The sequence below is a fragment of the Neophocaena asiaeorientalis genome, unplaced genomic scaffold (assembly GCF_003031525.2).
Source record: "Neophocaena asiaeorientalis asiaeorientalis breed wild unplaced genomic scaffold, Neophocaena_asiaeorientalis_V1.1 scaffold203, whole genome shotgun sequence".
Lineage (NCBI taxonomy): Eukaryota > Metazoa > Chordata > Mammalia > Artiodactyla > Phocoenidae > Neophocaena > Neophocaena asiaeorientalis.
The window spans coordinates 546,989-566,163 of record NW_020172776.1 but is presented as its reverse complement, the minus strand read 5'-3'; the positions used below and the strand labels follow the sequence as shown (position 1 = coordinate 566,163).

The 19,175-nt window shown below is 35.7% G+C and overlaps 1 protein-coding gene across 1 annotated transcript; it reads right to left on the bottom strand.

Annotated features, from left to right (window-relative positions):
• Positions 1-109: 109 nt before the first annotated feature.
• Positions 110-19,174, bottom strand: TUBE1 (tubulin epsilon 1). The gene is made up of 12 exons (XM_024740939.1): positions 19,070-19,174; positions 18,902-18,975; positions 18,214-18,266; positions 15,682-15,739; positions 11,918-12,033; positions 9,178-9,299; positions 5,688-5,875; positions 5,311-5,486; positions 4,362-4,502; positions 1,411-1,551; positions 603-777; positions 110-285 (listed from the first exon to the last, which is right to left on the bottom strand). Exons 1-12 carry the CDS (start codon positions 19,092-19,094, stop codon positions 127-129), a joined length of 1,428 nt encoding a protein of 475 aa, XP_024596707.1. The 5' UTR covers positions 19,095-19,174; the 3' UTR covers positions 110-126.
• Position 19,175: the final 1 nt, after the last annotated feature.

Here is a 19,175-nt window from a genome sequence, read left to right as displayed (position 1 = left end):
CAAAAACTTCCCAATATGAAAAACACAAATCAGCCTTTCTGAATCACAAAAATTCTAAAATAGAAAGGTAAGGGGACAAAAAACGTGAAATTAAGAAAAAGAAATTGTATCTTTGGGGTTTCTTTTTCACACAGCTACGCTTAGTCTAGGTAACTCCTCTGCAGGCATGCTTTTTGTGGCATCCAGTTGGTTATATTCCTGTATGAGTGCTGATAAAGATGACAGGGCTTCTGTGAAACAGCTTTCCTCCATCCCTTCAATTTGTAGATAGTGATGAAGATGAGCCTATAAATAAAAAACTGAATGATCTTGACCATTTTCAGGAAATTTAATACAGACAACTATCCTATAATGTAAATATTCATATTAAAATGATAGTTCACACTCAGCTTTACAAGAGAAATGAGAATCTAAATCCTATAAACCCATGAGATTTCTCATTTGGAGTCTGAGTAAGCCTCTCCTCTTCAGTTATAATCAATACACAGGTATAAGATATAGCAGGCAGGATCACACCTGATTTGTGTTACTTTAATTCTTGAGCACACATCTTAAATAGCCAAAATAAACACATATAGTTAAAAAGGTGTACTGATAATTACCCTTTTTCTGTAGAGCCTCGTGAATCTCTCTCTCAGTTCTATGAAGGTAGGCTTCACACATGTGTTGTTTGCTAAAGCTAATAATGAATGGGAATGGCCCACAGGAGGTACTGAACACAGGCTGGTCTTCCAGCCTTCTTGATTCCAGGAGACAAACCGTAGAGAAGGTTTTAATCTGAGATGCAAAAACTCAAAGGTAAGAATTAAGGTACTAAAATATCTGCCATATTATGGCAGCCCACATTAGTTAAACTGGGACATTACTAATGGTACCATTCTAAGTGCTTAGTATATAATGTAAGTTACCTATTTTTTAATACTAGCAGTATTATGGTACAGTCTAACAGTGAACTAAGGGACTTTAAATTGGCCGTAATGGTGATTCAAGAAGCTAGAAACACATTCCTTAACGTTAGAAATCTGGGGATGAAAAGAAATGAAGGTATTATAATTTTCCTTACTTTGTAATTCAATAGAGCAGTTTTCCTAAAAAATAAGACTGTCAAATAGTAAAACAAACTTAGAAGCAGTGTAGTGGTAGTAGCGGTGGCAATAATAACAATAGCTAAATTTCCTGAACATTTTCAGAAAATAACATCTCATCATTTAATGTGCATAACATAATTAACATAAATAACAACTCTGTACTGTTATTATTCTTATTCTACATTTGAGGAAAATAGGCTCAGAGAGGCTAAGTAGCTTGCTCAAAGTCACAGTTCAATTAAGTTCACAGTGCTACTTAACTACATGCTACACTGTTACAAACAGTACACATAACATTATCTTGAAAAATATAAAATTGAACCTTTCAATATTTCTGCGAAGATCAGAAATCTGTACATTTCCTCTAACCATGAGGGCACAGGCGAGGTAGAGACTATGTTTGGGGTCAGCTCGAATTAGCTGGTGATCTTTACTGAAGGCATCTGAAAACATCTGATCCAACCTAAAACAATGAGACAGTCACTGTTTATACAAAATACTGTACTACATCTTTCTTCTATGTGTAACTATAAAATGAAAAGACAGTCATCTACAGGTAAATAAACTTCACACACAAATATATTCTGAATCTCAGCTATCATTTCCTCAAAGCAATCTGGATAAATATGAGAGAAAATCACGCAATATTTTTTTTTAGGGGAATAAAAAGCTTCTGCAATATATTTTATATATACCTGATTTCAGGTAGCTACAAAATATTGACTACCTCATTAGTGAGCTCTATGTAGTACTAATTTCTGAAAATTGTGTCATTTTTACTTAGTTCAGTATGCTTATCTACTTCGTAGTATCAGAACTATCAAAACTAATTAAAAACCTACTACATTAAGATTACTTTGTCTATAAAATATATCATAAATTACTTAGGAATAATGAGGAAGCTATCAAAGGACAATGTTAGGCTCTCCAAAAAAGACACTACTCTATACTACTATTCCTGAAAAGGGAGGCTTTTAAGTGAATGAAGTCTTTTAACTTCATTCTTTTATCATTCCTCTAAAGAGAGGAAGATAAAAGTAACTGATGAAGTTTATATCTAATAATACGCAGGCTCCTAGGCCTTTAATATGACCCCAGTCTGGGGTCATATTAGATGCATTACACTATGCTGCCTATTCATTCAGGAGATATTTACTAAACGCCTATTATGTGCCAGACACTATTCTAGGTGCAAGAGACCCAGCAGTGAACAACAATTTCCGACTCTAATGGAGCTTACATTCTATCCTGATTCTTCTACAGTAAGAAGGATAGAGGACTCTCTTAGTGGATGGTGAGCTTTGGGGGATTTTTTTTGGGGGGATGTGTTTTTGGGCATTTTTATGAAGTCAAGGAAACCCAGAAAAGGTTAAGAAGCACTATACAACAAGTAGGCACACTCATTCTTTTGTCAAAAAAAAAATAAAAACTAGCAAGGAGCTATTTATAGTTATTGGGAGATTTCTCTTTACATTACAAACAAGGAATTTAATATACACACTCTAATATGTGCTTTGTCATTTTCATGGATAAAAATGGACTAGATGACGTTTATTAATATGAAGCACATCCAAAAACCATTCTCAGTTGTTTGTAAACTACTAATAAGAAATTAGTCTTAAAACTATGCCTTTTAATAGTACAATTTAAAAACAATTTACTATTTGCTCAAGGATAAACGTGTCCATATGTGGATATGGCAGCCTTTGAAATACCTATAGTACAGTAGAAGCAAAAAGAAAATAAAAAAGGAAAACCCCCACAAAGCTAGAAAGAACACTGTGATAAGTTCCTTAAGAGTCTAACATTCTTAAGGTTCCTTACAGAACAAACCTGCAACAAGCTATAAATATATAAACATTTTAAATGTTGACACTATTATTTTTATCAAAATATACCAAGCACGGGACTTCCCTGGCGGCACCGTGCTTAAGACTCCGCGCATCCAATGCAGGGGGCCTGGTTTCAATCCCTGCTCGGGGAACTAAATGCCATATGCATGCTGCAACTAAGAGTTTGCATGCCACAACTAAGGAGCTGGTAAGCTGCAACTAAGGAGTCCACCTGCCACAACTAAGACCCAGCACAACCAAAAAGAAAAAAAAATATATACACACACACACACACCAAGCAGAATTATGCTGAATTTAATTAGAAATTACATGTCTTTATTTTTTTAAGGAGTAACTTTAAATGTCTGGATAATCACTACTGTACAGTAAATAGTTTAGCACCAATTTACATTCTATGTGTTCACATTAAAGGTGTACCTTTTACTAAATATACTCATTTTTAATATGCTGGGCTGATAATAAAAGCAGTCATTTAATGATTGATTTCCATGTTCAATAAACTATGCAAGTCACTTAACCTGTTAAGCTCATCAGCATCCCACAAAGAAAGAGACTGCACCTATTAGTTGGCATAGTCAGTTACTTGTTACTTGCTCAAATAGGAGTTAATCAGTATTACTGTGACATTCCCACAGTATAGAATTACGTTGCCAAAATTTAAACTATTAAAAAGATCTGTAATCTAGTTTTTACTTTATCATTTACATAATTTCCTCTAGCAGAGTTTGACAAGACCTTTTCCCTCAGTCAACTGTGAATGTCAGTGTGACCTTTTCAAGCTCATCATCACTGTATATGATAAGAGTATGTTTCAACTACATTTTTGTTAAGTAAATTGATGTAAGTTTTATGCTTAAAAATGACACAGTTATAAAACAAGGTGTCCTGGAAGTGATACATAATAGCTATAATAGAGTAATATCTGTAAACCCTCTATGGTGCTAGACTGGGGTAAGAGCTTTAAAAGATACTCTTATTTAATATACCAACAAGCTTATGAGGTAGGTACTCTGACTCTCATTTTTAAAGATGAGAAAAACTAAAAGTTCGTCACCTGCCCAAGGTTCTGTAGCTAGTAAATGATAGAATTAGCATTCATATTTAAGTACATCAGACTTCAAAGCCTTTAAATCTTTTTCAATAAAAATTATATCTTTATTAATTTTCATAAGCTTAAAAATTTAGTTATTAGATTTAATTTCAAATAGTTTAATACTGACATTTTTAAACAATGACTTCTAAACAAGGAAGCATTCACTTAATGGAAAAATGGCTGTCATCACCTATATTTTATATAATTCTCACAAAGAAAATGGTATGAAGAAATAACTAGTTATTATAAACTTTTCTCTTAAAAATGTGTTTGTTTTTAAAGTAATTTGAGCCCCCAAGTAATTGGAATAAAGTTACTACATCTTACCTTCGAGAAGGAATGTTAACATCTGCCAGTGTATACAGAGGTGTTAGGCTTGACACAAGATAATGCAGTTGAGGAAAAGGAACTAAATTCATGCTGATTTCATTAAGGTCCATATTAAGGGATCCTTCAAACCTTGCAGAGCTAAAAAATTAACATTAAAGCATGAAAAATATTTAACTTAATGTAGCTTGATTTAGTCAGCAGGCACTTTCCTACATCTTTTCGTACGCTGTACTCCATTAGAGAATATATGCTCTTTTTTTCTGTATTAGTGAAATTTAGTATCATGAACATCGTGTATAAAGATAATCAAAATATAACATAACATCTACAGCAATTCTTATTTCAGGATTATCTGAAGTGTAACTACTCTACAGTTGCTAATTACCTACATAAAAATCTTACTTAAAACAGACTTTAGATTGAATTAAATACATACAGTTCAACAGTTATTTATTCTATAAACCTTACTAAATTCCCCTGGGATTTGCTTACATGCTCTACAATTTGGAATATAATAATGCCAAAGCAATTTTTTAGATCAAAGTCGAAGAAATATTTTGGATCAACTAATAAAGAGGTATAGATTAGCTGGTTTAAAAGGTTAAGACATTTCGCAGCAAAAAAAAAAAACAACCAAGTTTGTTTTTGTCTAACCAAGTGTTTCTCAAGTGTATCTCCTTCAAAACCCTTTACCATTTAACATCTGTTAATATTCCATGGAACGTACCTGGGGAAAATAAAATGCTCCTCTGGAGTCAGAGAAAATAAAATTCTGGCCTATTACTCTAAGATCTGAAAACACTAGACAAACTAAAATCTTTATTTTAAATAAAGTTTTTTAAAAAGCTTCTACAACTCAGAATAACTAAAAAATGCTACTGCAAAACATTATCAAAAGCAAGGGAAATTTTTTAACTGCCCTTAAGTACACTGTCAAACGAATTACCTTGTTAGGTTGAGCAGCAAATTTGCCACAATGTTGTTCATTGCATCAAATGGTTTCTCCTGCCGCTTTTTAAAAGCTCCAGCACTTGAAGTAACCAGACTCTTTGGCTTTATAGCTGTACCCAACTTTCCAGAATTCACCATGAGGTCAATTTTGCTAATGATGTCAAATAAAGACTTTTAAGGGAAAAATATTGGGAGAGAAGCGATTGAGAGGATATAAATGACATTCTACCAGGAAGAAAAAGACAAAAAAAAGCAATTTAAACTTATTTTTTCTCTTAGATGGGAAGGCTGAAAAGTGAAGAGACTGTTTCACGTACACACATAAGCAGAACACAGGATTGAATGTATACATATTACAATGCCATTTCTTACTTGGTTGTCAATGGGCAACACACAGTCTGCATGCTCGTTAAGTTCCTTCATTGCCAACATGCTATTATAAGGCGAGGTTATGACATCATCTTCACCAGAAGGATAAATTGAAGTCACGAATCTGTATACTTCTGGGAATTCATCCTCAAGCACCTTTAAAAGAAATGTGCCAAGTCCAGATCCTGTTCCTGAAGATTAAGATTTCAAAAAGAAAACAGCATAAATGGTTCAGAATATAACGGAATTCTGTTTTTGTGTTAAAAACCTATGTATTAAAGACATACAATTTTCAACTTATTCCTGTGATTATATATTAACTAATTAATTTCAGATAAAGAAATGAAGACAATATAGGTAGTGAGACTTAAAGTCATGAATTCAACCTCTGGGTCTGACTGTGATGATGAGAGGCCTTTCTATATTTTACACTTTTTTACATTCAAGTTATATCTCTATGATGTCAAAAGAACTGACTGAAGAGTAAAAAATGCAACTTGAATTTACAAAAGTTTCAAAGAGGAAACCTTTTTACTATCTATCTAAAAGCAGAAACTCTAAGAATTTCATTAAGGTAATTTTCTGACACACAGTTACATATATATAAATTCAGATATTTTTAAGAACTAAAAGAGAGAAAACTGGAATCCTTTACACCCTGGTGCTTTTCAAACTATGGCTTGTAAACCATCAGTGGGCTATGAAACTAATTTATAAGGTTAGGACCAGTATTTTCTTTTCTTAAATGAAACGCAGAAATATTAGTATGTCACATATAGTGTGGGTAAATAATCTTTTGTTTTAGTTTGTGTATGTTTGTGTGTGTGTTGGTTTGTAATATAAAACGTATTTCTTGCTGTCCAGATGAGAAAAAGTTTATAAGCCAATAATGCTCTAACCCCATTTGGAAAAATATTAAAAGGCTATGATGACGGGTTTGTGCTCTAAAAAAAAAAAAAAAAAAAAAGAGGGAGATTTTTTGGGTTAATCTTTAATGAGGACTTTCTAAGCATTATAAAAAACCAGAGCCATTATAGAAGATAGTTTTGATTCCATTAAAAATAAACAAGGGCTTCCCTGGTGGCGCAGTGGTTGGGAGTCCGCCTGCCGATGCAGGGGACGCGGGTTCGTGCCCCGGTCCGGGAGGATCCCACATGCTGCGGAGCGCCTGGGCCCGTGAGCCATGGCCGCTGAGCCTGCACGTCCGGAGCCTGTTCCCCGCAACGGGAGAGGCCACAGCAGTGAGAGGCCTGCGTATCGCAAAAAAAAAAAAAAATAAATAAACAAAACTCCCCTCTATGTATATATAAAAACAAACAAAATAAAAAGGCAAACAGAAAATATCTTCAAACATGATGGAGGACTAAATTTCTTTAATAAAGAGGGTCACAAATCAACAACAAAAAAAATATGAATAATGCAATGGAAAAATGAGCAAAGGATATAAATTGTAACTCAAAATAAATCAAATGGCAAATAGATGTAAAGATGCTCAACCTTTTCTCTAATTAAAAAATGCAAATTAAAGCAACAAAATTTTGAACATATTGTATTAGACAGATTTTGTCTCATAATACTCAGCGTTGGTGACAGTGTGGGGAAATAAACTTTTTTTTTTTTTTTGCGGTACGCAGGCCCCTCACCGCTGTGGCCTCTCCCGTTGCGGAGCACAGGTTCCGGACGCGCAGGCCCAGCCGCTCCACGGCACGTGGGATCCTCCGGGACCGGGGCATGAACCCACGTCCCCTGCATTGGCAGGCGGACTCCCAACCACTGTGCCACCAGGGAAGCCCGGAAATAAACTCTTATAAATTGCTGCTAATCATACGGATTGATGCAATAATGTAGGAAGGTTATTTAGTAATATCAACCCAAACTTAAAATGTACATTTTCTTTGGTTCCACTTTCATTTCTAGGAATACTGCCTACAGCTATTGTGGCACAAATGAACAAAGATATAGGTACCAGATGTTCGCTGGGAATTTTATGTAGTAGCTAAAAACCATAAATAACTCGACATCCATCAATGAGGAACTGACTTTAAAAATTATTACATATTCTCACAATTGGACAGAGCTGATGAAAGATGTTCAGGAAAGATTTAAAGTGAAAACATTACAGGATAGTATGTATTTCATGATCTTGTTTATGTAAAAACACACACAATGGGCACAGGAAATATCTGGAAGGACAGACACTGGCAAACTTGATTATCTGTGAGGAGAGAGATTAGGGATTAGATGTGGGAAAAGACTTCATTTTTAGCCTTCATTATTATTTAAAGTATTTTTGCCATTTTCAGTGCATTATGAATAAAGTACAGTCTACTGAGATTCTGAGTAATGGAGGGATATATAAAAAGCACCATAATGAACTATAAATCAAATTGGTTTTTTTCGAAAACTTACTCAAAATCTGCAGGTTAATTATACCAGTATAAAGAAAATTAGTTTCTTTTTTTTTTTTTTTTTTTTTTTTTAGCGGTACGTGGCCTCTCACTTGTTGTGGCCTCTCCCGTTGCGGAGTGCAGGCTCAGCGGCCATGGCTCACAGGCCTACCAGTTCCACGGCATGTGGGATCTTCCCGGACTGGGGCACGAACCCGCGTCCCCTGCACTGGCAGGCGGACTCTCAACCACTGCGCCACCAGGGAGGCCCTGAAAATTAGTTTCTTAATTAATGATTATGATGGTCTTCTAAAGGCATGGTTTCATAGCAATTTTAACTTTAATTTTCAAATGCTATCATAATGAATAACAGATATGTATAAGAACGTCAACTGTACATAACCTGCTGACTATAAAAATGCAATCTCAGCTTGGAGGAAAAAAGCATGGCAAAGTTTTCTTTTAAAATAGGCTAATTCTCTTTTGAAATTATCAAATTATGATATGTTTCTACTTCATGGAACAGGGGAGCAAAATACTTCACTTGCAAGGTACAGGCTTCCCTGGGAAAGAAAGCAATGCAGATCATTTATTCTAGGTCAAGGTGATTAATTACCATGTAAGGAATGATTTAAGGGAGTTGACTAAGAGGATTTCTTTTACTTATTTCTCTTATTGGACACAAGAAAGTATTGAAGGTGGTTAAAGAAAGGGTACTGATATTCTTTTGCAAACGTATCTATGAATATGCCACAAATACTTAGTTCTAGTCAGCATATGAAACTGCACAAGCAAGCTCTTAGGAGAAAGGCAGCATTCCCAAAAAGCTTATATTAAAATCTACCTTCTACTAAAGATAAAAGAAAAAATTTTTTCAGATTCATTTCTACTGACTGTTTAAAAGGGTTTAAATTTTAAAAAATGGTCTGAGTGACACAATTTGACAAAAATTTAAGATAAAAAGCTGTTATGTACATACATTCATACTCTTAATTCTTAATAGTTCTGTATTTATTAAGCAAAGGTCTGAAAACAAGACATGTTGGCAACATGAATTCTCACTTGCATTTTCACATTGTTATAGACAAATGAATAAATAATTTTACCTCCTCCCATGGAATGTATTATAAAAAAACACTGCAAACAATCACAGTGCTCTGCTGACTTTCTGAGTTTCTCTAAAATCTGTTCCTGATAAAGACTGCCAAACACTTTGTGACCCACAGCCCTGGAAAAAAAGAATATAGATTAAAAAAAAATCCTTGCATTTATTATTTCAAGATTTTATTATTTCTGAACTAAATGAAAAGACTATAGATAAGCTTCAAAAAGTATTTTTACTGTAGTAAGTAAATTCTATTCCTGTTTAACATCAATAAATCATATTATGATATCTCAAGGATATAGGAAGATAATTTAACAAATATATATACCTATAATCCTCAAATATCCTGATAAAATAGTTCATTATCAATGGATATTAAAATGTTTTTTTTTTTTTTGCAGTACACGGGCCTCTCACAGCTGTGGCCTCTCCCGTTGCGGAGCACAGGCTCCAGACGTGCAGGCTCAGTGGCCATGGCTCACGGGCCCAGCCGCTCTGCGGCACGTGGGATCTTCCCGGACCGGGGCACGAACCTGTGTCCCCTGCATTGGCAGGCGGACTCTCCACCACTGTGCCACCAGGGAAGCCCTAAACTATGGTTTTTAAAATTTATCTGCTCTTAAGGTATAATTACAACAAAACAAGTTTTTAGTTAGTTTTTTCTCATCTTCATTGAAAGTAAACTGATTGCACTGTCTTTCATGTATTAAAAAGCAGAATGTGATCAACTAGAAAGACATAAAAATAAAAAATTTTAAACTGACCTACTTTGGTTTAAAACATGAAAAAAATATTGGTCATATCATGTTATTACTAGATGAAATGCCACACAGTAGAAAACTGATATTCATGAGGCTCTGCAAGCCTTTTTGGTTGCCCAAATTTGCAAGTATTATTATGATGAATTGAAATGTAAGAATGATTTCCACACAACATGTAGTCAGGTGTAACTCAAAAGTTGCAGAATAAGTTATATGACAATTAGAGAAAGCTGGTTGGATGGTTAGGTGGACTCACTTATTTTAGTGACTGGTTCTCCCCAAATAAGTCTCCCAGAACACAAGACTCAAATTCATGCTTTAGTAAAATTACACAATATTACACATTATAAACCTGAGGGACTAACTGCAAATAATTTAAATAACAAATATTAGATTGGCAAACAAGAACCTACCTACTTTTTAAAAAACAGCAAAACCAGTGTCAATGTAAACTTTAAAATGATCACTGTTGGAGCTTTTTTCCCATTAAGGAGAAGAGACGATTATATATTTAAGGGCCAAATATAGCCTCAGACTGACCTTGAATGCTGGGACACTGGTCTGGCTTGCATCTCTATCAATTCTATTAAATCTGACTGATGGGAAAACTTTGACAGAGTCAAATACTATAGGTAAGAGAACAGTTTATAAAAATACTTACAACTTTTAATTTGATACAGCCACTATGAAGAACAGTATGGAGGTTCCTTAAAAAACTAAAATAGAACTACCATGTGACACAGCAATCCCACTACTGGGCATATACCCTGAGAAAACCGTAATTCAAAAAGCCTCACGTACCACAATGTTCACTGCAGCACTATTTACAATAGCTAGGACATGGAAGCAACCTAAGTGTCCATCAACAGATGAATGGATAAAGAAGATGTGGCACATATATACAATGGAATATTACTCAGTTATAAAAAGAAACGAAATTGAGTCATTTGTAGTGAGGTGGATGGACCGAGAGTCTGTCATACAGAGTGAAGTAAGTCAGAAAGAGAAAAACAAATACCGTATGCTAACACATATATATGGAATCTAAAAAACAAAAAAAAAGGTTCTGAGGAACCTAGCGGCAGGACGGGAATAAAGACGCAGACATAGAGAATGGACTTGAGGACACGGGGAGGGGGAAGGGTAAGCTGGGACGAAGTGAGAGAGTGGCATGGACATACATACACTACCAAATGTAAAACAGCCAGCTAGTGGGAAGCAGCTGCATAGCACAGGGAGATCAGCTTGGTGCTTTGTGACCACCTAGAGGGGTGGGATAGGGAGGATGGGAGGCGATATGGGGATATATGTATACGTATAACTGATTCACTTTGTTATACGGCAGAAACACAACAATGTAAAGCAATTATATTCCAATAAAGATGTTAAAAAGAAAAAGGTAAGGGTTTTCATATACAAATTAGTATGCTAGCCACATTGTTCCGTGCCTTAATACTTCTGATTTTTAAAATGTTAGAAAATTTCCATACAGATTTGTTACATTTTATAAGAGTTGCATGATTTTCCATTGTATGGATATACTATAATTGATTTAAACAAGCCCCTGTTGAGTATTATCTGATGTTAAAAACAATGTTTCAGTGAACAATCTTTCATTTGTATCTTTATGGACAAGTGAAGAATTCTATAGAATATATAAATGTGGAACTACATATCAAAAAAAAAATACAACTTTTGTCACTACTTAGCAGTTATGCAAGAATCAAATTACGAGAAATTTAGTAAATCAATTTTTCATGATTCATCTTTTTCAAAAAAAAAGAGAAACAACTAGGATACAGATGGCTTCCAAGCATTGTGAACACCATCATGTATCAAGGAAAAGATGATGGGCTGAAAGGCCTAGAGTTAGGTATGGCAAGTATCTTGCTTTCATGTCAGCAGGACCTATCAGAATAAAGGAAAGATTCCTCATTTTTTTCAGATGACATTTAATTTTTACATCCAGCATATTCTCACCAATTATTCCCTGAGCCAGAAATATCAGTGATGAGCTGCTTACTATCAAATACATCTCTCAATGGTCCCTGAAGAATTTCATTTACTACCCCTTCCTCCATGTCAATCAAGACAGCCTGAGAAAGACAAATAAAATGTAATTAGCATATTTTTCTTTAGTCACTCTGTAAATAAAAAGAATTTTTGAGCTTGAAGTTGCATTGTTCTTTTTATAGTTTAAGTTTGATCAAATCTTTGACTCTCTTTGTGCAGTCTGTTATGAAACTTAAAAAATAATTTCACTCTGCTCCAAATGTGGAATCCAATGAAAAGATGGATTCTAAATTCTTACCCTAAGAATAAGAGGGAAAAAAAGGAACTGAATAATTCTCTCTGATTTTCTAAAAATTCTTTGATTTATATGCTTATGTGACTATAAATTTCTTGAGAACAAGGTCTCAGAAGTTTAGAAGGTAACCTTAACCAGAAACAATTCTCAATAAATGTAGGGTTCATTAATGTATTTGGTCACTAGGAATAACCATGCTGCTCTTTATGAATCACAGCCGAAAACTGTCCAAATCAAATCAGTAAACTACTATTACATGCAAAGCCAAGGCACCGGATAGATGTCAAAGATGGCAACAGTGTCCCTTCCCCTAAGTAACTCACAATCTAAATTCACCAACTCACTAAATATCACAAACTTTATTGACATGGGAGATAACCTCTATTACTAAGAAGAAAATGAGAAAATAAAACATAAAATTAGCTATGGAAAGACAAATAGAAAAGACTGGATGGAAATACAGCAAAATGTAAGCAGAGATAGTTTGGCAGTAAAATTATATACCCTCTGTCCCCACTGTTTTGTACTTTACTTTCTATATTTTCTACACTGAGGAAGAAGAATGAAAGAGTAAAACAGAGTTAAAGAAATAAAAAAGCAAAGCTGAAAAAAGTAATCTGAAATGATGTTAGGGTACCCTTTAACCTAAGCCTTTGATTCAGTGTCACAGAGAAAGTGCTTGATTTATGGGCTTTTTCAGTGCTGGTGAGCATGTAACATTAAGCACTTACTACATGCCACTGTACATGTATCACCCCATTTAATCCTCACAACCCTATGCATAGGTACTGTAATTACTCCCAGTTTACACATGAGGAAACTGAGGCCTAGAAAAGTTAAATAACTTGGCTGCGATCACCCAGCTAGGAAGTGGTAGAGCTGATTCAAACCTGGCTAGCCTGGCTGCAGAATCTTCACTCTTAACCACCAAACTCTATGCTCTATTATTTTATCAAAGGGAGACAGTCAAGTTTGACACTTACTGAGTACTGACTACAGTGGAGTCACAATTTATGCCCATTTAAATTCTGTGAATTCAATTATTTGTGTAATTAAGTACGCTACTGTAAGCTGGCAATTAAAATATTATTACACAGTACTTTAGAAATATATTTCTAATTGTATGATAGCATACCACTTTTTTTCCTTAAACATCTTTATTGGAGTATAATTGCTTTACAATGGTGTGTTAGTTTCTGCCATATAACAAAGTGAATCAGCTATACATATACATATATCCCCATATCCCCTCCCTCTTGCGTCTCCCTCCCATCCTCCCTATCCCACCCCTCTAGTTGGTCACAAAGCACCGAGCTGATCTCCCTGTGCTATGCAGCTGCTTCCCACTAGCTGGCTGTTTTACATTTGGTAGTGTATATATGTCCATGCCACTCTCTTTGTCCCAGCTTACCCTTCCCCCTCCTCGTGTCCTCAAGTCCATTCTCTATGTCTGCGTCTTTATTCCCGTCCTGCCCCTAGGTTCTTCATGACCTTTTTTTTTAGATTCCATATATATGCGTTAGCATACGGTATTTGTTTTTCTCTTTCTGACTTACTTCACTCTGTATGACAGACTCTAGGTCCATCCACCTCACTACAAATAACTCAATTTCGTTTCTTTTTATGGCTGAGTAATATCACATGTTATATCATCATATTACAGTGGTATATTAGAAAGACTGTAAAATTCTGTTTTATAAATGTGTTCCTTTAAATACAGCATCAATATACATACACAGGACTATACAGGGTCATTTCTTGGCAATTTTAGGGATTTTCAAGGATATTTTTGATAATATGCAATTTTTATCTTAAATGCTGACTTTAACACCTGATCAACCATGTAAGAGGGATTTCACTGTTGTGTAAGATTACAAAAAAGAACAAAATTAGCTTCTACTGTCCTTGTTCCAAAATAGACTTACTGAGATGATTTGTGGAAGATTAAACATATTTAAGTCATGCTTTCAATTACTTTGCAATCAGGCAAAGGAAGGGGAATACAGAATACAAACTGACATTCAAGCACCTCCTGAAGTCAGTTTTGAGAGAATCATCACTGTCATAGTCACTTAGCATTAAACCCTGACAGTCTGTAACTCTTTCAATCTTTCCTTAGTCACATAAGACCTCTGATTTGTTTTTCCATAGGAAATTAATTACAATTACAAGGAATTATTCTGGATTCCTCACTTAGCCATCCAAGACCTGGAGTCACAACTTCCAAGATTCGATGTTTATTATTTTCTTCCAGAGCTACCTGGTGATAACTTTTAGGCCCTTGAGCTTCCCCTTAATTGTAACACAGGATTTACAAAATTCTGAGTGTTTGCCTATTAACACAGTGGAGGAACCCAGCCACCAAGTTATCTTTTGAAGCCTAGACTCTTCAGTGATCAGAGCCACATGATACCAAGACTACTAAGAAATGGAAGAACACCTTCTAGGAAAAAAGCCAAAGGCTATAGAAACATGCTGATTTATTCTCTTCCAGCAGTGTTTCCTCCATTTCCCATCTTGCTCACTGGTAGGGTGGTGGGAAAGAGCTCAAATTGGGAGTGGTCTAGGAAATGTCAATGTTTCTTTATCTCTGAGCAAGATTTGGATTGGGATGTTAGCACTCTTCAAGGCATGAATTATACCAAATGTTAATCAATTATCCTAACAGACTACAAGCGCATAGTCTCTGCCCTAAATTTGTTTCCCAAGGACACTGGAGACCACAGATACAAGGTGATGGTTCCCAGGTACTACAACACTACTGCTCTTTACTTTTTCAGCCACTACTCCTGGTCTGATCCTTATCATCTCAATTACTTCCACAGCACCAAAACTGCCTTTCTTTTCTGTCACAGTCAAACATTACTGATCAACAGTTGGAAAAAGCAGTTTGTTGCAGAGACACAATCAAAGAAGAGAAGTGTTAACTGCAATGAGATTAAGACTAAATATAGGCTATTGACTAGAAGTATTTTTGTTCAGGAGGTCTTACATGGTTATATTATGTATTCACTAGAATGTGGTTGAATCTATGCTTTGTACTGGGAATAGTAACGCTGGTGCAAATAAACCTTTCATCATTTTTATATGAAAATTAACCTTCATTAGAATGTATTTTAGGCTTAGAGTTAAGAAAAGCTTTTGTTATCATTTATCTAGACATATATTTCCCCTAAAACATTTAGAAAAAATGCCAAATATGCAGTAAGCACAAAATTTTGTGCTTATACACAAAATTTTAAGCACAAAATTTTCCCCCTAAAGTTTCATGGAGACACAAATGTCTGCTTAATTATATTTATATTAAATGTGGCTTAGCAAATACCTTTTTTTTATTTTGAGAAGTTAAATTAAAATTTTATTCTTATGATAGTTACGGAAGTAGAGTTATTTTAAAAACACATGCAATATAAGAATCCAAGTGTATAAGACTTACTCGTGCTTTTAAAGAACAAATTTTCCCCTTGGAAATACTGCCACCATCACCAACCACTCTGAAAGATAAAAGATGAGAAAAGGTCATAAGATCTTCCATGCTAATAGTGCTATCAGGTAATAAAGTTAACTTCTATTCACACAGTAAAGCTACTTATAGGCCAAGTGAGGCAGACACAAAAGGCAACAAAGAAGCCATTCGTAATCTCCTTCTCCCTTACCCACCTCCCAATAGGCTGAAAAAGTGAGGTACTTATTTCCCTGGCTTTCTTTGTAGTTTGGGCTGGTCATGTAATCCAGTTCTGGGTAATGAAATAAAAAGGAGATATTCTGGGAAGCTTTGTGATAAAAAGGACCAGATGCAGTTGGTCCTTTTTCCTACCTTGAACACGAATCTGGATGGGATTCCTGGCAGTGGAGGCTGTCATTTTATGGTTATGAAGTAAAAAAAACATGAGGACAAAAAACCAACACAAGAAACAATATGACAGTATCTTGGTCTTTAGGGCACGTCTCTAAACACAGATTTCTTTGTATGTGACATAACTGGATACATCTATTGTTTAAGCCAACATTAGTGAGGCTTTCTGTTGTAGCCAGACACACATCAACTAACATACTAGTTATATACAGTTGAGTATCTAAGGCTGTTCCTAGAATTTCATGTTGAAGATAAGTCACCAAAGTAACTAAATCTATGACTACAAACAGTGGACAAGTCAATATAGTTTACAAGACAGAATATATGAAGGGAAGCTGAATTGAGCATAGATGATGCTATAGGTCGGGGGTTGATAATCTATAATCCTCAGGCCAAGTCTGACCAGCTACTTGTGAAAACAAGTTTTATTGGAACAAAGCCACACTCATTTGTTTATGTACTATCTATACCTGCATTCACACTACAATGGCGGACTCAAGGAGATGTGATATGGACTTTACGGTCTGCAAAACCTGAAATATCTACTATCTGGTCCTTTACAGGAAAGGTTTGCCAACCCCTGGTATAGGTGAATTCCTATCATGCCATTAAAAAGGTATGATAATTTCCTCAAATAAAGAAGTATATACAAAGGTTTGGTCTTATTTTTGAAAAATAATTTTTGTACTAACTTGTGGAACAGATGCTGCATGTGTTGATACTACGTTGGAAAGAAGAGCAAGATGCCAAGGCTCTTCTCCTCAAACTTGATATTGGAGAAATAAGTATGCTCTCAGGTTAAATTATAAAACGAACCGAGTAGATGAGAATAGTTAGGTAAAGTCACCTGATTAAGAGAGAATGGCTTCCAGCTGAGTCTTAACTATGTAATATTCAATGAAAGGAGTATTACAGAGGGAATGGAAGTACAGATTTAGTTAGAATACTACCTACAAGGAAGTATTACAAAGGCAAATTTGAGTCCCTTAATAGTATGTAGGGGAGAAGATGTTCTAGTTTGCAAACAACAGGTAATCTAGTCTATGTGACAGATATCTCCATATTAATAAAGATAAATAACACCAGTCATTAAGGTAATACACCTAACTTACCTTGGTCTGATTCCATGGTCACTAAGTAACCTTTTATTACTTAGCTCTCCTGATAGATTTCCTACAGAAGAGAATGTGTTTTTGAAAGAAAATGGGTGTCTAGTCTTTTCGAGTTATAGCTCCTACTGTCCATGACTACATTGACTTTCTGCTTTGTAATTTCCTATCTGAGTTTGGTTTATCTGCCTGTACTAGAGAGCACTGGACCCATTCTCAAGATGTCATCCAAGTTTCTGAGTTTGCAAGCCTGAGGGTCAGACTCTGAAATTCACTTAGGAAGTCGGGCCTAATTAGCCTTCCCAGGGAGATAACTGCCTCAAACACCCAACCAACTAATTCAAACTAGAACTGAAATCTTTATTGGATTAAAACTGGATATAAAGTATGTATTTTTCAGTTCAAGCCCAGCAGGTTTAGTTTTATTAAGCATTTTGAAAATGCATGAACTTCATGATTTAACGTTAAAAGCTTAGAAACACACCCTGAATGTCAAATTACTCTTTCAGGTAAAAGATATATAGTTACATATACCCTTTATTAAATAAACAAAACTAATCTGACAACAACTGCTTTGCTCCTTTTTAGCACATTTTATTTGTAGAGCAAATACTCCTGACCACAAGTAATATCACAGAAATGTAAACAATGTATTTTTCTTTCAAAAGTCAGCCATTATTAAATGTACTAACAAGACACTCTCAGGGAAATTTTCAGCATTCCTTTTAGTGAAACTTTATTTCAAGGTCAAGTTAAAATTAAGCACACTAAAGTTTCTTTTTATTCCTTCATATGGCTTTAAAAGGAAACCTGTTGTCCTGCTCTGCCGAATGCCATTAATGACAAGAGAATGACAATATGCTTTCAATGAGAAAAACAAACAAAAAAGCCAAAAAACTTCTTTACAGTCATCAACTGCTTTTACTATCCTCTGAAGAATTTTCTCCCAAACTGCTGACATGAAAATAATTAAGCTATGTGACAGACTTTAACCCCATCTTACCTGGTATCCACATTTCTAAAGAAGCTGCTTATTGCCTCATCATAAATCGCTTTCTAAAAAAAAAAAAAAAACACATTTATTAGCGCTTGATTACGTTTTGCCTCTTTCCCAAACGAAGTCCTTTTAATTTAATAATCCCACAATACTTTAAAGGCCGGCATACGGCTACAATGAGAAAAAGCAAACAATCATAAAATGCTTATACTGATTCTTCCAATCTAGAGAAGAGCAAATACCGCGAGATCTATGGATTAAGTGCAGCTGAAGGTACCGAGAAAAGGCGTCCCCACAGAACTGTAGAGCAGGTGCATCAAATGAGAGCTTTCCCTGTATTCTTGGTGATCATTTAAAAAGCTGACTGGTTAAATTAAGGAATATAATGCCACACATGATACCTATTTTACAAAGTACTTTCACATATGCTATCTCATTGCTCCTCACAAGAACCCTGATAAAGATGCAACCCTGAGAATTAAGGAACCTTAAGACTAAGGTCTCAGGCGAGTGTTCGTTTGGACTCTTGTGTCTAACGCCAACAGAAGTTTAAAAACCAGTTTGCCCTTTACCGAGAAGATCCCATACAACTTATATCGGCCAGATAAAAGCTCCCAGAGTATTAATTCCTATTTTTTGGAAGAGCCTCGGGGACAGGCGGGCATGGGGGTCTCCCGCGCGGCGGGGACGGTACCTGGTTGACTGCGGCGTGCTCCCTCAGCGCCAGGTCCCAGAAGCAGCAGCCAATCTGGTTTCCGCACTGGCCGACTGCGCCCAGGAAGGTAAGAGAATAGACATTAGGCAGCAACAAGGCCACTCGCCTCGGCGGCGACAGGATCCCCACCCTCCCGGGGCGGCTTACCCTGTATGACCACCGACTGGGTCATGCTGCAGCGCGCCCGTCGCGCGGCATCCAGGAGCCCGCGCCGGCCTGCGTATTTCCTGCCCACCAACGGCTCTCTCCGAGG